Genomic DNA, 17,265 nt, shown 5'->3' with positions numbered 1-17,265 from the left:
TCTTCCAAACCTGCAATGTAATCCCACACTGCTGTGATCGATGGAAGTTTTGCTGTTCACTTAAAGGGAAGTTGGATCTGTTCATTGGTTTGCTACTCTAGAAAGTGATACTGAGCAAAATGATACCATAGATGCTATCTTGACTTTCTAATAAGGAAAAGATACTGTGAACCAATCTCATGTATTTTATTCCCTGCTAAAACTGAGAGCAACATATTGATGATAATTTTAACTACACATAAAGTCACCAACAGAATTCTATGCCATTTTCAACATGAATTTCCAGAACACATTTCAGCAATAATAATGGCAAACACCCTGTAGAGTCGCTCACGGACCCTACTCAGCCCTTCATCCCCTTCCCTACTCCAGAACCCACAGAAGCATCCCTGCAAGTCATCTGGGGCTGTGCATCACACCAAACTCACAGCACACGTACAAATAGCGTCCCACTAGGCACCTGACCCAATAAACTCCTTTTACATGCCTGTAACAGAAAAGGACTGGTAAACAAAAAAAAAGAAAAGAAAACAAGCTGTACACGTATTCTGGCAGCCAACATAAAGTTGACCATAGGTCACAGGTGCCACAACTCTAGCTTTCAAAATAAAAAAACACTTTCAAAATAATTAACTGAACCACTGAGTTTTAATTCTTCTGAAAAGCATGAAATAAATCTGACAACTTCTTTGACAAGGCTCAGCCAAGTGTAAAGGTGCACAGTAAATACAACAAGCTGTTTTCACATGTAGCTGATATTCAGTAACATACAGAGGAAACCCATAAACAACACATACTGTATTATGGCAGCTATCCACTGGCATTCAATTTAAGCAATCATATCTCCATTACCTGTACTTGGGACAGATAAGCAGTGCCTGTTTCACACTTCATACAAGAAGGCTTAAGAAATTCCATTTATTTGAGAGAATTGTGACTAACACACATGAACATTTCAAAAAAGTATGATTTGATTCACTGATACTATGAAAACAAAAAATCAATCCCAGCAATATTTAATATAAAATATTTTCAAAATTCTAATACATAATATTCTTTAATATACCAAAGGCCATCACTCTGCAGAAACTGCCAGTTTGCATTTTAACCTGTCCTTAACAGACAGAAGTCCACATCAAGAATCACCACGGAAAACAGAAGCCTGCTGTTATGGTTTTGTACCACAGCTCATGAGGCTAGCAGGGAGCATGCCAACCATCCTATCACTTAAAAAACTGGTGTCTCAAAGCAGCAGAGATTCATCTTAGCAAATGAGCATACACACTCGCTCTTTCCATAGCTGTATCTGTTCTGCAAATAAGGGTTCAATACCATTTCTATTACCCCTTCAAAACCATTTTCCTTTAAAAGGAAAAGGCAAAAGCCAGAAATCATGCTTTCAGGAATATCTGCCAGTTGCAACATTACCCTGTAGTTAAATCTGTTAATAGACTGCAGCCCAAAAGGGTGGGTTGGTTGTTCTAAAAGCAAGCTTCAAAACATCTGTTGCCCAGATAGGATAACAGATCTAAAAATGAAAAGAAGCCTCTGCATTGATTTGAGAGATCTGCACTAAAGTGAACATCAAGTCAGATCTGCAATTCATAGTTTAAAAACATTGCACTATCTGCACGCTGCCATTAACATGCAGCATCTACTCTGCCATATGTTTGGTTTGACAACCTAAAAATTTTAAGAGGAGGTAGCAAAAAGATTCATTAGGATATCTCTCAAGCTCACATGACTGATTTTACACAAAACTGTGATCAATAGGCAGGACACTCTCCCCCTTCACCCTCAGCTCATGCGTACCTTCTTGCTTTCAATTCTAGTGAATAATTTAATGATTCTTTCTACAGAGAATGACCAAACCCGTATTTTCCCTCCTCCTCTAACTCCTTCCAGCAAGCTCTGAAAACTTCCTTACATTTTTACTAACCTAGGCACCCTCAAAACAAAAAAACCCCCACAAATTGCAAAAAGCTAGATCTGGGCCACAGAGCATCAGCACCATACTCCTATTTCTGCCAGTAATACAATGCGCTGGGTTTGCCTCACTGCAAGAGCAATAGTAAGCCTGACAATTGTTTTGTTTCTTACTGGTCAAGAAAAGAGGGTAACACCATAACAGTGTATGGTATAATAATGGTATAATAACACAATTTCTAATTTAGCATCATCTAGAATAACTTCTAACAAGCAGGGAGATAGAATAACAGAATGCAAAGAACAAAAATAACACTTCCTTCTCCACAAGGGGCAAACTAATTATTAAAGGAGTGAATCCAGAAACAATACAAAAAAAAAAAAAGGCAAGAAGTCTAATTAGTTATCACGTGAAAACTGGGGAGCAGATTTTTAAAATTTAATTTGCTACCCACTACTATTGGACAGAGTAGTTCCCATTACAAATTATAACGGGAATCAGGCTCTAAAGAACTTGCAATATCACTATATGAAAACCTGTAATAACTACAAAAAGTGTATATACAAATGCCTACAATAAGGAATCATTTACTAAATCTAAGATAGCATATAATCTTCCTGACTACAAGATCTACTAGTTTGGTTTGAGCCTTATCAGGTCTAGATATTTAGAAGAAAACTAGACAAAACATCTAATACTAGTGAAGAAATGGCCAGGAGGGAAAATGGATATTCTGCTACCATATGTCCTTTCCACAGATAGATTTACCAAGTCCTAGGAGGGCTATAATCTCCCTGATAATGCTGTCATTCCCAGTGATCGGATGCAGCAGTGACTGCATAGCTTCACAACTCGACCTCCTTCCCCCAAAACTTGCAGCAGCAGCTGTCCCTACTTTCTCAAATCCTCTACATAATTTTACCTCTCAGTCCCTCCCTTCACTTCCCATACTGCAACCAGAACCACAGTAACTTCTCCTTAGCTGGATGGGCAAGACAAGTTTACCACTTTCAATAGCATGAAATCAGTACTGATCCCTGTACCAGTGACAGGCTGAAGAACTCGTAGCTGTCAGGCAAATGGTACCTCACTGGTGCATACAGCTCAGCCTCACACATCTCATACAGCTGAAGGACCTTGTTGTCAATGACTACATTTTGCATACTTAAAAGCAAAACAAAACAAAAACAGAATTACCACATAACACAGGATGTTTACTTTAACAGTTATGACTTAGTTTTAAATCTTGTTAAACCTCACAAGATATTTAAGTTAGTGCTATATATATAAATATATAAAATATATTTAAATAAGCAAATAATCCAAAACAGGTAGTTTCAGGTTGAACCGAAGTTGTATACTCCCAGAGCAAAACTGGCCAAGAACAGGTACAAGGACAAGGCCAGAACACCACTGCATTTCCCTAGGACCCACAGGTCTCACAACCTCCAGAATTTGCAGGTCCGAGATCTGCTGAGCCAGAAGTGCATCTCTGTGGTTAACCAATTTTTCTTCCATGACTAAAGCACTGCAATTTAGGGCTATTCTAACAGTAGTTAGAACTTGCTGAAATATTAAAAAAGACACTATGCCGCTGCAGGGCACTCTGAATTCCCAAACTCAGGGTGAGCAAATGCCTACAGCACCCAGCTCCAACCACCTCAACTTCCTGAAGTCATACCTAGACCGAGTTGTCATTGTTCCATGGGCAAACATTGGAGGGTTTGCTGTCTCGGATAAAACAGGCCTCTGGGTAAACATACTGAATGTTTTTCCTCCAAACTGCTCACACTGAGAAACCATAGTCTTTTTCCTCAAACGAAACAGACCTTCAAAACACCATCAAGAAACGGGGTTAGCATGAAACTTACTTATATTAGAAGCTGAGGTATACAATTCATTGGGATATGCTACGGATCTTTTTCCAAAGTCATAAATTTGGGGGGGAAAAAAAAAAAGCACAGACTGCAAACTTTATTTTGGTAGGGGTTGCTTGTGTGGGTTTGCTTTTTAAATTTATTACTATTCTGAGTACCCTCCACAGCCTATTCTCACCGGCCACTGAAGACCTAGCACCGACCTCCTGAGTTTGTTCGGGACAGGTTTCACCCCTGACTGCCCAGCGCTGCCCGCCCTCCCTGCCGGGGGGCGCAGCCTGCCCGCCCCTGCCCTCCCCGCGGAGCTGACAGCCTCTGAAACTCCAAATCGCGCATCCCCGCGCAGGAAACTTGCTTCCCCGTCCCTCCGGCTGCAGAGCGGGCGGTAGGTCGGGCGAGCCGGGGGCCGCCCGGCGGCGACCGGTCAGAGAGAAGTAACGGTAACCCAGCCAAGCGGCTGCGCCGGGGCGGCTGCCACGGCCCACGCAGCCGGTAAGCGGAGCGAGGGCCCGGCGGCGGCGGAGCAGGCCGGGCGGCGGCGGAGGCGAGGAGGCCGGGCAGGGCCGCTTGCCCGCGGGGAGGCGCTGAGGGCAGAGCGGCCCCTGCCAACGCCGCCGCCCAGCCCCGCCGCAGGAGACGGGGCAAGTTCAAACCCCAGCGCCGCGGGGCAGCCGCGGCCTCGCCGGGCCGCAGCCGCCGAGGGAAGGGCCCCGCCAGCCCATTACCTGCGCGCTCCTCCCCCGCCGCCGGCCTGCGGGCGGCCCCGCGCCGCCGCCTCCACAACAAAGCCCGCCAGCGGGCGGACCCTGCGGCCCGGGCGGGAGGAGAGGCGGGCGCGCGCCGCCCCCGAGCGCGCAGCGGCGGGGCCGCGGCCCGAGGGCGGGGCTCGGCGGCGCGGCCGCGGGGGTCTCGGGCTCGGGGGCGGCGCCGCCCGGCGGGCGGGAGCGGCGGCGCAGGGCCGGCCGCGGCGGCGGGTCGGGCCCCGCGGGGGCTGGCGGGAGGCGGCGGCCTGCGGCGTGCGGGTGCTGGAGGGGCTGGTTTGCCGGCGTCCCCGGCACGGGGCGCGGGAGCGGGTGTCTCCTCTGCCCGCGTTTCCGCCCCAGAGGGAAAAGGTGTTTCCTTTCTGGGGTGTGAGCAGCGGAGCGCTGCCCAGGCGGGCTAGGAACGGGCTTCCCTGCTAAGGGGTGCAGGAGTCAGGAATGGAGAGAGAAGCCCTGCCAGGGCTATTAGGGAGGAGGACGCAGGGGCGCACATGTACTGGTTTGGGAAAGAGGCCCTATGAAAACGGGGTTAAGCCTCCACGTGCTTTAGGAAACCTGCGCAGTGGGAAGGTCGCCCTTTGCGGGAGAGCAGGGAGGGGTGGATGGAGAGTAAGGGAGATGTGCAATATATAAAAGAGACTTTCAGCAGGAGAATTTAACTGTGTTGAGGTGAACAGATTTGGGGTTTGAATACTGCGAGACGTACTTCATAGTTTCCTAACAATGGCAGAGTTTATTTTTTTAAGGAGCAGGTGTAATGCCATTCTGTAAACATATCTTTATCTAAATTATACACCCTCTGAACATTATTTTTCAGTTTTTTCATGTAAACCTTCTTTTTGTTGCAGTGACACCTTCTGCAGAAAACAAATCTAACCAACCAGTTTCCGCACCCTCTGATCGACTCCAAATTCTCTTTACTGTTGAACTACTACAGCAAGTCCACCTTAATACTAGATTTGCTATTTGTATCAAAGGGAGCATTGCGCAGCAAGACCTACATCTCTGGAACAAAAAAAGTAGTGATGTTTCAGCATCTGCTTTTTGATGATACGGAACACGGGAGACTTGATGATCCTGCTATATTTATTGAGCAGCAGTCTCAAAGAGCCAAACCAAGGGAACTAATGCAAATGTTAATGAAACATTGAAGTTGAGATTTTAATTACTTAAAGGTCAGCACATTCAAAGTTTATTAATTTAAATGAGTTATTCTGTATTCCCACAGCAGTCCCCACTCTGCTCTTGCACAGATGAAAGAATTCAAGTTACTGTTTATTTGCTGATACATGCAAATTCTATAACTGAATGTTATACCTGAATATTATTCCTTCTTGCAATTAGGGTCTCAGTCTTTTAACACTTTATTAACACTTCTCTGTATATTTGCTATGTTCCCATACTTTTCAGTAGCAATAAAACTGTTGTTTTTCTCTAATCTTTGTTCTAAATTGCTAAACGCTACATTTCCTTTCAAGCTTGGAACCTCTACTCAGTTACCAACATTTGTGCTAAACTATCACAAAACACTCACAGAAACTCCGCAAACTAACATATCAGAACAATATTACAACTTCATGAAAATACTTTCCCAAAGATACTTTTATAAAGTTTTGGCTTCCAAATGCTATGGCACCTGCAATCCGTCCTCAAAACAGGAAAACGTGTTTGGAAAGATTTGAGAAATGATTCCCAGAAAAGCCTGCAAGGGGGATCAAAACACTGTAGTTTCAGAACCTTGTGCACAAACCCCACTTGTAAGCTGTTGACGGATCTTTCCTTCTCAAAATGCTCCTCATGTAAAAATCACTGGGGTTTTGTTGGTAGAAAAAAAAAGGTTCTTTCCCAGTGAATGAGGTGGACAGTTAAATGAGATGAATCTTGGTTCTAATAGGTTTTCATTATTTTGCTTAATTTATTTCCAGATTCTCTCACTCAGTCTAACAGTAACCTTTATACTTCCATCCATCGAATCTGGAGAGCTGTGATCTGAGAAGTCTCTCTTTCACAACACTATCGAAACCAAATTGTCTCTGACTATTTTATCCTTTATTTTCTCCTTGATTACGTGAATTCTGGCCATCAGAATGCTGGAATACTAATTTTTCCTGTCTATCAACTTTAGGTGTTTCATCTTCACTTTTACAGTAGTCAAGTATGCCTTTCTTCACAATGGACTTTCTCCTCAACTTTTCCATTTTCCTTGAGGAAAAGATGTGGCATTATTATAACAAATGCAGGTTTCTCTTGTACCTTAAAGGTACCTTTCCAGGACTGGAGGGCGAGGAAAACCAGCACGTATTCTCTTCAACTCTGCTATGCTACATATATTCCTACAGTCTGTCATGAAATCCCGATTTTAGCACAATGCTTCTGGTGTGCCTAGGATTCACTGTGCCTAGGATTTTACCTTAAAGTCACTACCTCAAAGTCTTTAAATGAACATCTGGAAGCCCCTCTCTTCCTTGAAGTCTTTAAATGAACATCTGGAAGCCCCTCTATTATTAAAATAAAATGTATATAGACAGCAGACTGCAGTTAAATACCTATCTCAGACATGGAAAACAGCACATAAATATACTGTTCAGACGTAAGAAACAGATCTAACATAATATGTTTCTTAAGGAATAGAGAAAGAACTGGGTACCAACATTTGCCTTTGGTAGCTGTGCTGCAGGAATACATAAATGCACCTTGTTATAAATTAGCTATACTTTGAGTTTAGCATAAGCTGATGCCCATGTAAGGCAACAGCAGTCTGTCTTCTTTTCAGAGGAGAGAAGTTAAAAAATAAGGATGTAAAAACTACCTTTCTTTTCCTTCTCTTTTGAAGAGGTGCCAGCAAATCTAGCCTCCTAGTTCTATTTCAAGATGCTCAAGATCACACACAGTATTCAGAATTGCTTTGAAGATAACGTGACGGATTTCTGATTGAAAATGAATATCCTTGTCTGTGTTAACACTGTAGGGCTGTTAGCAAGAAAGCAAAAAAAAAAAAAAAAAATTAATCCCAAATTATCCATGTGACTGGTTAAACAAACAGTCTAGCACCTTATTCAAGAGCCTTTTCCTTAAATCCATCTTCTTAACTCTAATAAACGTGCCCTTGAGATCAACAGTAGCTCTGTTTTCTCCCCCAAACCAATGTAATTCAGCTTGTACGTACCCCTGATTGTTAGAAAAGAAGCAAAGGTCAAGCTCAGAGTGGACAAGCCTTCCCTTGGGGTAAGAAAAATCAGCAATACTAGAGGCTGTGGGCTACATGCACAAGGAGGAAACAGAGAAGAGTATGAGAAACCACAGTTCTAAGTCAGAGTTAGGGGGAGAGAAGAAGTGGAGACAAAGAAAAAATCTTTACAGCTAGATGTTGGTAACCTAGGGATCTCACCAGCAGAACAGTGTCTGTGATAGAGCAGGGAAAGTGAAAGACCACCTGCAATACTGCATGTGCTCCCAACTTTTGCAGGCTCCAAATCCATAGAAACATTTAGGTATTCAGTTGTTGATTAAGTGCTTAAGCTGTAGTTTATTAACCTGAGTGCCATTTTGAATCTGGCTCTAAGTAAAAAAGACTATGTCTGTACTAGTAAACAGAAAGGATCTATGCCCATTCTCTGGCCCTGAGAATAAACATCTTTGTGTGTTCTGCATCCATATGGCTGAACTCCCTTCCCCTTCAATGGTGCTGCCTCTGGGGATGAGCCCATGCTGTCCCCCACGTTGTACCCTGGCATCTTCTGGAAGAGCACGGTTTGGCCTTGGCAAAAACGATGTTGGGGACTTCGGCAATGGCACTGACCGTGTCCCAGTGCTTGAGCCCAAGCCCTGGCTCTGTTTCGTTTACTAAGATGGGCCAATAGGTCCGCATAAGACATGCAATAGCTGCTCTCCAAGTGACAAAATACCCGTGTCCTTTGAACACTGAAAAGCTGGAACCAAAGTCTAAAGGTTTTGAAAGAACAGTATGCTTCAGAAAGACAGGTGGTGAGCCAAATGGCACCACCGACCCGTCCTGGAAGTGGGGCACCAGCGGATCTGACGGTGTTAGCTGGGTCTCAGCTGCGGTGGGAGCAAGACTGCAAGTTGTGCTGTACGGCACCAGCCCCGAAGCGAGGAGTAACCGGCACAAGCCTGAGGAAGGTGACAGGCCTTCCCCCGTCAGCTCACTGACAGGCCGCCAAAGCCTTGCCTCCCCGCCCCAGCCAGGGCGATCCCAGCGCCGGCCGCCCCAGCTCTGCCCGAGAGAGAGAGGCTGCCGGTTTCCCGGCTGGAAGCGATCAGAGAGCCCTTTCCCCGCCGGGATCGCCAGCAGCTGCGAGCCCGGGCCCTGCCCGGGGCCCCCCTCTGCCCGCCGGCTACTAAAGGCCGCTGCGCGGCCGCGCGCCTTCCGCCAGCGCGGGGGCCCGGCCCGCGCGCCCCCGCCTCTCCCGGCCCTGCCGCGGCCCCCCCCACCCCCCGCAGATAACCGCGGCTCCCGCCTCCCCCCGGCTCTTCTCCACCCGCCCAGCGCGGAGCCGGCCCCGGCTTCGCAGCCGCTCTCCAGGCGCCGGCTGCCTCTCGCCGCCGCGGCGCGGGCGAGGATGGCTCGGAAGCCCGGGGGCTTTCTGGAGGAGGCCTCTCACCAAGTCGTCGCCGGAGGCTCAGCGGGTAAGTGGGCGCGTTCCTCCTGGGAGGGGAGGGTCTGCCCGTTCCCCGCCGGCGCTCCGCCAAGCTGCGGAGAAGGCCCCCGCGCCGCCGCCCCCTTGCCGCTCTCCTCAGGCGCAGGAGCGGCGGCGGGGAACAGCCTGGCTCGGCGGCGGCTCCTCCCCCGCCGCGCGGTGCGGGCGGGCCCCTGAGGCGACCCGCGGCCCGGGGGTCCCGGGGGCGGGAGCGGCGCGGCCGGGCCGCGGCAGTAACTTGTGTAACGGTGCTGGGCCCCCCGGGGGTCTGCGGGGGCACTTCCCCGGGTTTGCGGGGTATCTCTGTTAAGCACACCCTACAGCCCCGCGGATGATAAGGGTGGCAGGCGGGCCCCCTTCAACGGTAACAGCCATCGCTGTTCCCTCCTGAGCTCCTCTGTGGATGGCAGTTGGTCTTTCCTTGGTTGAGGTGGGCTGAGTCAGTAACTTTCACAAATGTGCTTACTGCGAGCCCGCGTAATCCGCTAGCGGCGCGTTGATGCGGGACAGAAAATGTTGTCCCCCTTCTCAAACGCATTCCCTGTGGCACTCTCCGTCGCTGGCTTACAGAGAAACCGATGCAGGACTACAGTGGAAATGTATTTCTGTGTTTTTCAATACTGTTAGGAACGTCGAGGTTACTAATTCATCACATTATTTGTACTGCAAACTACAAATGTCAAAACTGTATACATCTGCTTAGCAATGAAAGCATTGCTAGTGAATTTCTTCAGTTTGTTTTCCCTAAATCAGAATCAATCTGAAATATTTGTCAGCCTGTAGTGTAAGGACTATTTACACAATATCGTGCTTTTTCAGTGTGTATGTGTAAATCCTGTTAGGACTTTAACTATGTAGTGTGTTTTTAAGTGTTCTTTAGTGTCTCTTTTGGGGTTAAAATGCTGTTTGCCACATTATGTTTTAATTGAAAGGGGAAAGCTACATGGTAATACTGCTGTGTCTTACGTAATGCTTTGGCACAAGCAAAATTCTTCTGTGGGTGAGTACTGTGTGGCTGTGGCGCTGCATGTGAGCTGGTGCTCCGTTCACTCTAATTACCCTGCTGCCCCTAAATCCACTTTTTTGCATTCCTGCCACCAACAGACATTTGAGCACTTCCTTTTCATGCTTGTGACTCTGCACGTCCTTTGTTTTCAGCCTTCTGCTTTGACACAGAGAGATGGCACAGCAGAAGCGGAGAGGTCTGCTGTCCTGGCCCTTCCAGTGTATTGTATGACTGTGTTTATGTAGCTCTTCTGCAGCCTTGGAAATCCTAAAGCTCTTTTAGATTCTGTGTGGTACCATCCCCCTCTTCCTTTAGGAGAGAAAGGAAAGGTTTAATCTGTTGAAGGCCCTTCATACCTGAAGGGATACTGAGGTGTTTTGCCAGCAGATGTTTTGCAAGATGACAGATTTATCTGCCTATAGCAGTGGGCCTGTGCCTTAGTGATTCAGATTAATGTAACTCAGTATCTTCTCATCCTCTGGCAGTAGCCTGTTTTCTTTACAGGCTCTCTTTGTTCATGGAAGTACAGACAGTTTGGCTAACACACTGGAAAGAAAACTGTCATTTAGATAAAGTCAGAGTTTTACAGAAGGACTAGAATTGGAAAACAAGTGTCTTTGAGGGTGGTGTAGGGAAAAGACAGCATGAAAACTATTTGCTGAATTGGTAGGCATAAATATTAAGGTGAGCAAATTCTCAATTCAAGGAGACAACTGATCTGCACCTAACACTTTTTTAAGGTATAATATGGGAAGCCTGTTGAATATAGTCTAGAAGCATACTGTTAAAAGATGCTGTCGTGGTTTAAACCCAGCCGGCAACTAAGCACCACACAGCCACTCACTCACTCCCCCGAAGCGGGATGGGGAAGAGAATCAGAAGAGTAAAAGTAAGAAAACTTGTGAGTTGAGATAAAGACAGTTTAATAGATAAAGCAAAAGCCACGCACGCAAGCAAAGCTAAACAAGGAATTCATTTACTACTTCCCATCGGCAGGCAGGTGTTCAGCCATCTCCAGGAAAGCAGGGCTCCATCACCCGTAACGGTTACTTGGGAAGACAAACGCCATCACTCCAAATGTCCCCCCCCTTCCTCCTTCTTCCCCCAGCTTTATATGCTGAGCATGACGTCACATGGTGTGGAATATCCCTGTGGTCAGCTGGGGTCAGCTGTCCCAGCTGTGTCCCCTCCCAACTCCTTGTGCACCCCCAGTCTGCTCGCTGGTGGGGTGGGGTGATTAGCAGAAAAGGCCTTGACTGTGTGTAAGCACTGCTCAGCAGTAATGAAAACATCCCTGTGCTATCAACGCTGTTTTCAGCACAAATTCAAAACATAGCCTCATACTAGCTACTGTGAAGAAAATTAACTCTGTCCCAGCCAAAACAAGCACAGATGCTTGCATCCTTTTGCTTAGTCTCCTGTCAGGCAGGCAGGTTCCTTAGCTCCATCACTAGCCTTAAATCTGTACAGAAATTTCTGCTCATTAGTTTTGAAGTAAACCAGTAAGGACTGTTCTCTAGGTCTGACCAACACTAAAACTGTACCAGAGGGACTGGTAAGCATATGGCTCAAAGTGAGAGTTCTAAGGTATTGGAGGGAAATGGCTCAAACTTGAAAACTTGCTTGACAGATGCTTAAAACTCAATGGTATTTTTCTTGGTGATTTACAGAGAAGATAGAAGAGGAAGGCTGTAGCTTTGAGGTCTCAGTCTAAAGGTTAAATTTCTCAGGCAAGTGTGGATCCAACACAGAAAAGGTGGAAGCAGGAAGGAAAGGATGGAGGGCGTGAGTTGAGAGTGTACTTAGTATTTCATCCTAGTGAGGGATTTGGTTGCCTGACCTTAGTTTCCCAGTATCACTTTAGACACCCTATATTGCTTTTGGCTGCCTCTACAGAAGGACATAGGGCTCTTGAAGATGCTTTGTCATATTTACTGGCCTCATGTGAATGTCACAGATATCCTAGCATGTCTTTGCCATCTCTACCACAGCCTGGCATTTAGAAGGAAACGGGGGGGGGGGGGGGGGAATCATTGTGGTGAACTAATGTTTAGATTTTTAAGTTCTGATCATCTTAACTCATACAGTTAAGCACAAGGAATGTATGAAGCTGTTTGTAAGTTTGTCTTTGTCAAAACAACAATAGGAAAGTAGGGAGGGAGTTGGGGAATGAACTGCACAGCAGAATAAGTGTAAATGAAGGGTCAGAAATATTGTCTGCATAAGTAAAATGAGAGGTTATTTAGCATCTGCATGTCTGATGCAAAAGGATCTGATAAGAAGTGATTCTGCTAGGTCGAGTGGAAAATGATTAGAGATAAGCCTAAGCTGTCAGAACAGGAAGAAAGGGATTTTTGAAGCTTTATGGAAGATGACAGGACTTGTTCACGGGCTTAATAAAGACAGGGGAAGGGAAAAGAAAGAAATCAAGCATGACCCCTAGTCTACAGGACTGATAAAATGGAAGATACTGGCATGCTGAAGGAAGGAGAAATGAAAGTACTCAGTGTTGTAAAGGCAAAGATTTAAACATACCATTGGCTGTCCGAGGCATTTCTAAGTTAAAGATAAACTTGAATGGCTCTCTGCTGTAATTGAACTGTAAAACTCAAGCATGACAGGATCTCATGCGTACTTCACGTCTGTGGCAAGGGATGCATCTGCTTCCGCATGGCTCATTATTTGACTTCATATTAAAGTGAAAGCTATGCTTCCTGACAGTGAACTCAATCTTAAATATGAACAAAGTCTTACTCGGTCTTGGCTTATGTCCTTTCTGCTGGCATTCAGTTTGCTACCATCTTTCAGATTCCTGAATGGAGGTTAATAGCGTAACTGAAAATACTTGGTTTTGTTTGCTTGCCTGGGTGTATGATGGTAGTGAGGAACAGGACTTTGATTGAAATGTAATTGGGACACTTTGTTAGTAAGTTTTGTCCCTTCTAGTACAGTGAACTGTAGGCAAACTCCTTTTTTCTAGTGGTTAATTAGTAAACTAAGGCATGTGTGGAATTTATAGGGAAAAAAATTAAACAGAAAATAAACTCTCTAAACTGTAAGAATCACTGTGAGAAGAACAACTTGGGAATCTCTAATTGATTTCCTTAGATTTATAGCAATTCTTCAAAAGGCCATTTGAGAAGTCCGGTCAATGCAGGGTTCAAATCACAGGAAGAATTGTTTCTCTAATTCACAAGCATCAAAAAATCCTTGCTTTGTCTGCCTGTATGGAAAAGGCAGAAATTAAAACAATAAATAGTGTTGCATAAAAGTCAATGGAGATTTCTTTCCTCAGAGAGGAATTGAATACTGCAAAGCATGTTGTGTGATACCCAGATCGATTTGCCAAGACATGCTTGTAACAGAGTCTTGAGTCAGTTTGAATGATGAAGTGCAAATGTCATCATAAACAATTGCACAGATGACCCGTGGCTGAATATAGTTACCCTGAAGGTTTTAGGATGCTGCTAGTTGGTATAGGTGTGGTTTTGTTTTTTAATAACAGAAGGCTGCAGATGGAGACAATTAGCTAAAACCACAGGTAACATAAATATAATTTCATTTATATTTAGTTTGTATGTTCACCTCTCTTGCTTCCGCACACTTGCAAATAAATAACATATAAACATTTTTAATTTTGAAGTTAAAATTTTGAAGAATTTATTAATATATATAGTAGGTGATAAATACAAAGATGACATGTTTTTCAAATCTGTAATATTGAACTTATCTTTAAGTACTTTTCTGCTGTAATTCAGTGTGTTTCTTTTCCTAATTTCATTTAATAAATGAACATGAACTATTGGCTTTCTGTTATTGCAAAATGAATATGGGAAAGTCAGAATAAAATGATCTTTTTATAAAAAAATAATTACTTTGTAAGAATAACTGGAGCTGGTCTCTTTTCCCCATTCTTCATATTTTCCTGAAACAGCAGGGTTTCTGTCTGGACCTCTTGGCTTCTTTTTTTTTTTTTTTGAAAGAGTTAGCTTTCCAACTTCATTCAAATGTAAGAGGATTTCAGAGTCTAATTCTCTTAAGCTCCTTTGAAAGTCCAAACCTTTTCTTTTGAGGTGTTTTATTTCAGGAATAGACAAAGTTGATTACCCTGGATAGCAGCAACTCCTTTGAACCAGATCTATAAGCAGGAAAGCCAATCGTCACAGTAAGACTGTCGGATGCAAATTTAGTATTAAAAACAGTGTTTGGTCTTCCTATCACTAGAGGGATTAGGCAGACAAACATTGTTACAAGGTATGCTAGCCAGCATACTCGGTGAAACAAGTTATTTATTTGGTGTGTATGAATGGGAGAGGGAGTGTGATAGATGTACAGGAAGCACTTTAAACAGCAGGAAAATTGGCTAATTCTCCCCTTTTCTTTTTCCCTCCTAGGTGTTTAACTAATTTGTTTGGATTATTTTGCTGACATTTTTCTGGGAATTAAAGTTAGGATTGGTGTTCTATGTTTTCTTAGCTGCTTCTTTCTTGCTTTTAAGCCATGGAATTGGCATTCACATGTTACTAAAATAATCACTTAATGCTCAGAGGAAATTTCAACTAGCTAAGTACTTAGCTAAACCTTATAACTATATTGACTTGAAACCATAATATTTTAAAGGACTTAAACCTTCCTCTTTCTGAAGTCTCTTAAGGCTGAAATATTATCTAAGACCACAGTACATGCTCATTGTCTTTCACTGCCTGTATTTGGCATTTTGGATGTTAACAAAGACTGTTTATATTAAAAAGCTAAGGGTGGGAAGCAGTCAAATAGTATTAGTTTCAAGGAAACATCCGATAAGTTAAAGTACTCCAAGGGAATGCACTTGCTCCTAGCAATGAAGTCAGTTTTCTCTGCTAGACTGAGAAATTGATAGCATGCTACCTGGTGTTGGACTTACAGCTTCGGAGGGGAGTTGCTTGGTGGCAATATGATGACAAGAGCTTCAGGTGAAGAGAAGGCTAAGAGAAGGTTAAGTGTTTGTAAGCTGAGATCAGATATCCTGAACATCCTCAAGTATGTTCCTAGGAATCTGGAGGACATTAAGAACAGTTGGGAAGTTAAGACTTGGAAGGATTTCTATCTGTTTCTGCTCAAGCATGCCCCCATGCTGTATTTTACAAAACATGCCAAAAAGAAAATGAGAAATACCTTTGCAAAGTCTATGCAACCCCCATTGCTTTCACCATTATACAGTTCAGAGAGGGAATACACTATTCAGGACAGTTTGTGACTTCAGTGGGTCTGTGGGAATAAGGAACAGCCACTGGGGAAGGTCACAGAAACTGATGCTAGTTTTGAAGTCAGTATGGTTGAATTGTGGACTTTGGTCTCCTGGGCACTTGAAAAATATCATTTTACCTGGTTGTTATCCCATGAGAATGTACCTCTATGCTGCAGACCAGTGCAGCGACCAGCTAGTTGAGAGTATGCAGAATGCCATGTAATGAACCAGTTGCAGTTACCTTGTGAACATTCCCCAGTGAAAATTTTTAAGAGTATCTCCCCACCTACTACAGCATTTCAAACTTTAATTCTGTAAGTAACATTTTTCAGCCTCTGAGCCTCTTCTTTTCTACCAGGTGATAATACTAAAAATTCACCCCTGAATATGAAAGACAGATTGGACTATTGGCTTTGTATCCATCTTCCTTAATTAACTGTTGTGGGGTTGCTTCAGAAAACCTTGTTTAATTTTAGTGGAAACTAATGAAATCCTCACAGGCTTTCATATGCTGAGCTGAATATGCAAAGCTGGCAGCTAGCAAAGTTCCTATAGACTTTCAGACAGGTAAGTAATTTGAAGAAGCAATATCCTTGCAATATACTTGTAGTTTAAATGGAACAATTGAAAACCTCTGTATGTAATATTTAGGGTGATCTGATGTTGTTCCATCAGGTCATTGGCAGTGTACTAACAAGTTATGAACACCCATTTGGAACTCTTAAATGTATTTCTAGCTATGTGGTTTTTAAATGTAATAGCTTTTATATGGGGGTTAAGATATGAAGAAGTAATTCTTACATGTTTATATAACAGTGACAAAAACTAACAAACTAAGACTTTTCATAACTTTTTAACATGTCATGACACGTGTTAAATGCTTAGCACTTTCTGTAGGAACTGGGACCTTGAAAAGAAGAATTTTTTTGTCTGTGGACTCAGAAATTGCTTATAACAAACTGCAAGACAAACAAAACAAAAAAACCCCTGACAAAACGACCAAGCCAAACCTCAAAAACGGAGTGATGGTTATTTATACTAATTTACTCTACTACCCACAAGATGGCAGTGTAATACTGCAATAAGATGCTAAATGTGGTATTCCTTATGGGTGGACGATTAATAAAAATGTATGTTGAAGCTGTTGCAGGCGAGAAGATTAGCATATGTCATTTCTGATGATGATATGTGAAAGCAAAGCTTAAAGATATAAAACAAATAATGATCAATAAATGCTGATTTCATATGTGTACTGCAAAACCAATGGCACTGAATTTGACTTTCCTTGAATCAACTGCAAAAATTGTAAACGGTGATATATCACTGGTAAAGGTCAAAAGATGGTGCTAAGGGTAAGATACCACATATAAATCAGAAAACTTGGGATAAACTTCTGGCCCAGTGGAATCAATGTGCAAATAGCTACTGATTTCCACAGAGTAAGGAATTTACGTCTTGGTTATTTTAATTTTACCATAGATTTTACATAATATTGCAAAAATCTCTTCAAACTCTCAATGCCCATCTATAAACAAAGTGAAGACTGCTGTGTTACAGGCTGCTGTAAGCCCATGTTAACCTCTTTCAAGTATTGGCAGGAATGAGACCTACAGGAAAGCATAAAAGCTTAAAGATACGTACTTCTTCAGAACAAACGCTAAATATTTTGTTGTCAGATTTCCAGGTTAAAGAATATTATAGAACAGTATGTATTATACATGTAAAAGCAAATAGGTAGTCAAAATAATTGGTACTGGAGCATGCCTGTTGTGAAGTTTATAGGCAAAAAATATTTTGTCTGCAGAGGCA

The 17,265-nt window shown here is 43.6% G+C and overlaps 2 protein-coding genes across 14 annotated transcripts in view; one reads left to right on the top strand and one right to left on the bottom strand.

Annotated features, from left to right (window-relative positions):
• Positions 1-9,280, bottom strand: part of MIPOL1 (mirror-image polydactyly 1) — a 195,846-nt gene extending 186,566 nt beyond the window's left edge. For 4 of the 13 annotated variants that reach the window (XM_075503166.1, XM_075503171.1, XM_075503164.1 and 1 more), the window contains exon 1: positions 4,530-4,644. The gene's annotated coding sequence lies outside the window, so the exon portion shown is untranslated. Of the gene's footprint in view, positions 1-3,608; positions 3,757-4,529; positions 4,652-9,187 lie in introns of those variants that run through there. The other 9 variants (XM_075503165.1, XM_075503167.1, XM_075503169.1 and 6 more) reach the window with 6 other exon arrangements.
• The window catches only part of SLC25A21 (solute carrier family 25 member 21), a 272,008-nt gene continuing 263,273 nt past the window's right edge, over positions 8,531-17,265 (top strand). Inside the window, exon 1 of the mRNA XM_075503178.1 lies at positions 8,531-9,212. Within this exon, the coding sequence (XP_075359293.1) occupies positions 9,146-9,212 (67 nt within the window). The 5' untranslated portion in view covers positions 8,531-9,145. The remainder of the gene's footprint in view (positions 9,213-17,265) is intronic.

The sequence above is a fragment of the Mycteria americana genome, chromosome 5 (genome assembly GCF_035582795.1).
Source record: "Mycteria americana isolate JAX WOST 10 ecotype Jacksonville Zoo and Gardens chromosome 5, USCA_MyAme_1.0, whole genome shotgun sequence".
NCBI lineage: Eukaryota > Metazoa > Chordata > Aves > Ciconiiformes > Ciconiidae > Mycteria > Mycteria americana.
Note: the sequence above shows the minus strand (reverse complement) of the source record. Positions and strands in the feature narration are given on the sequence as shown.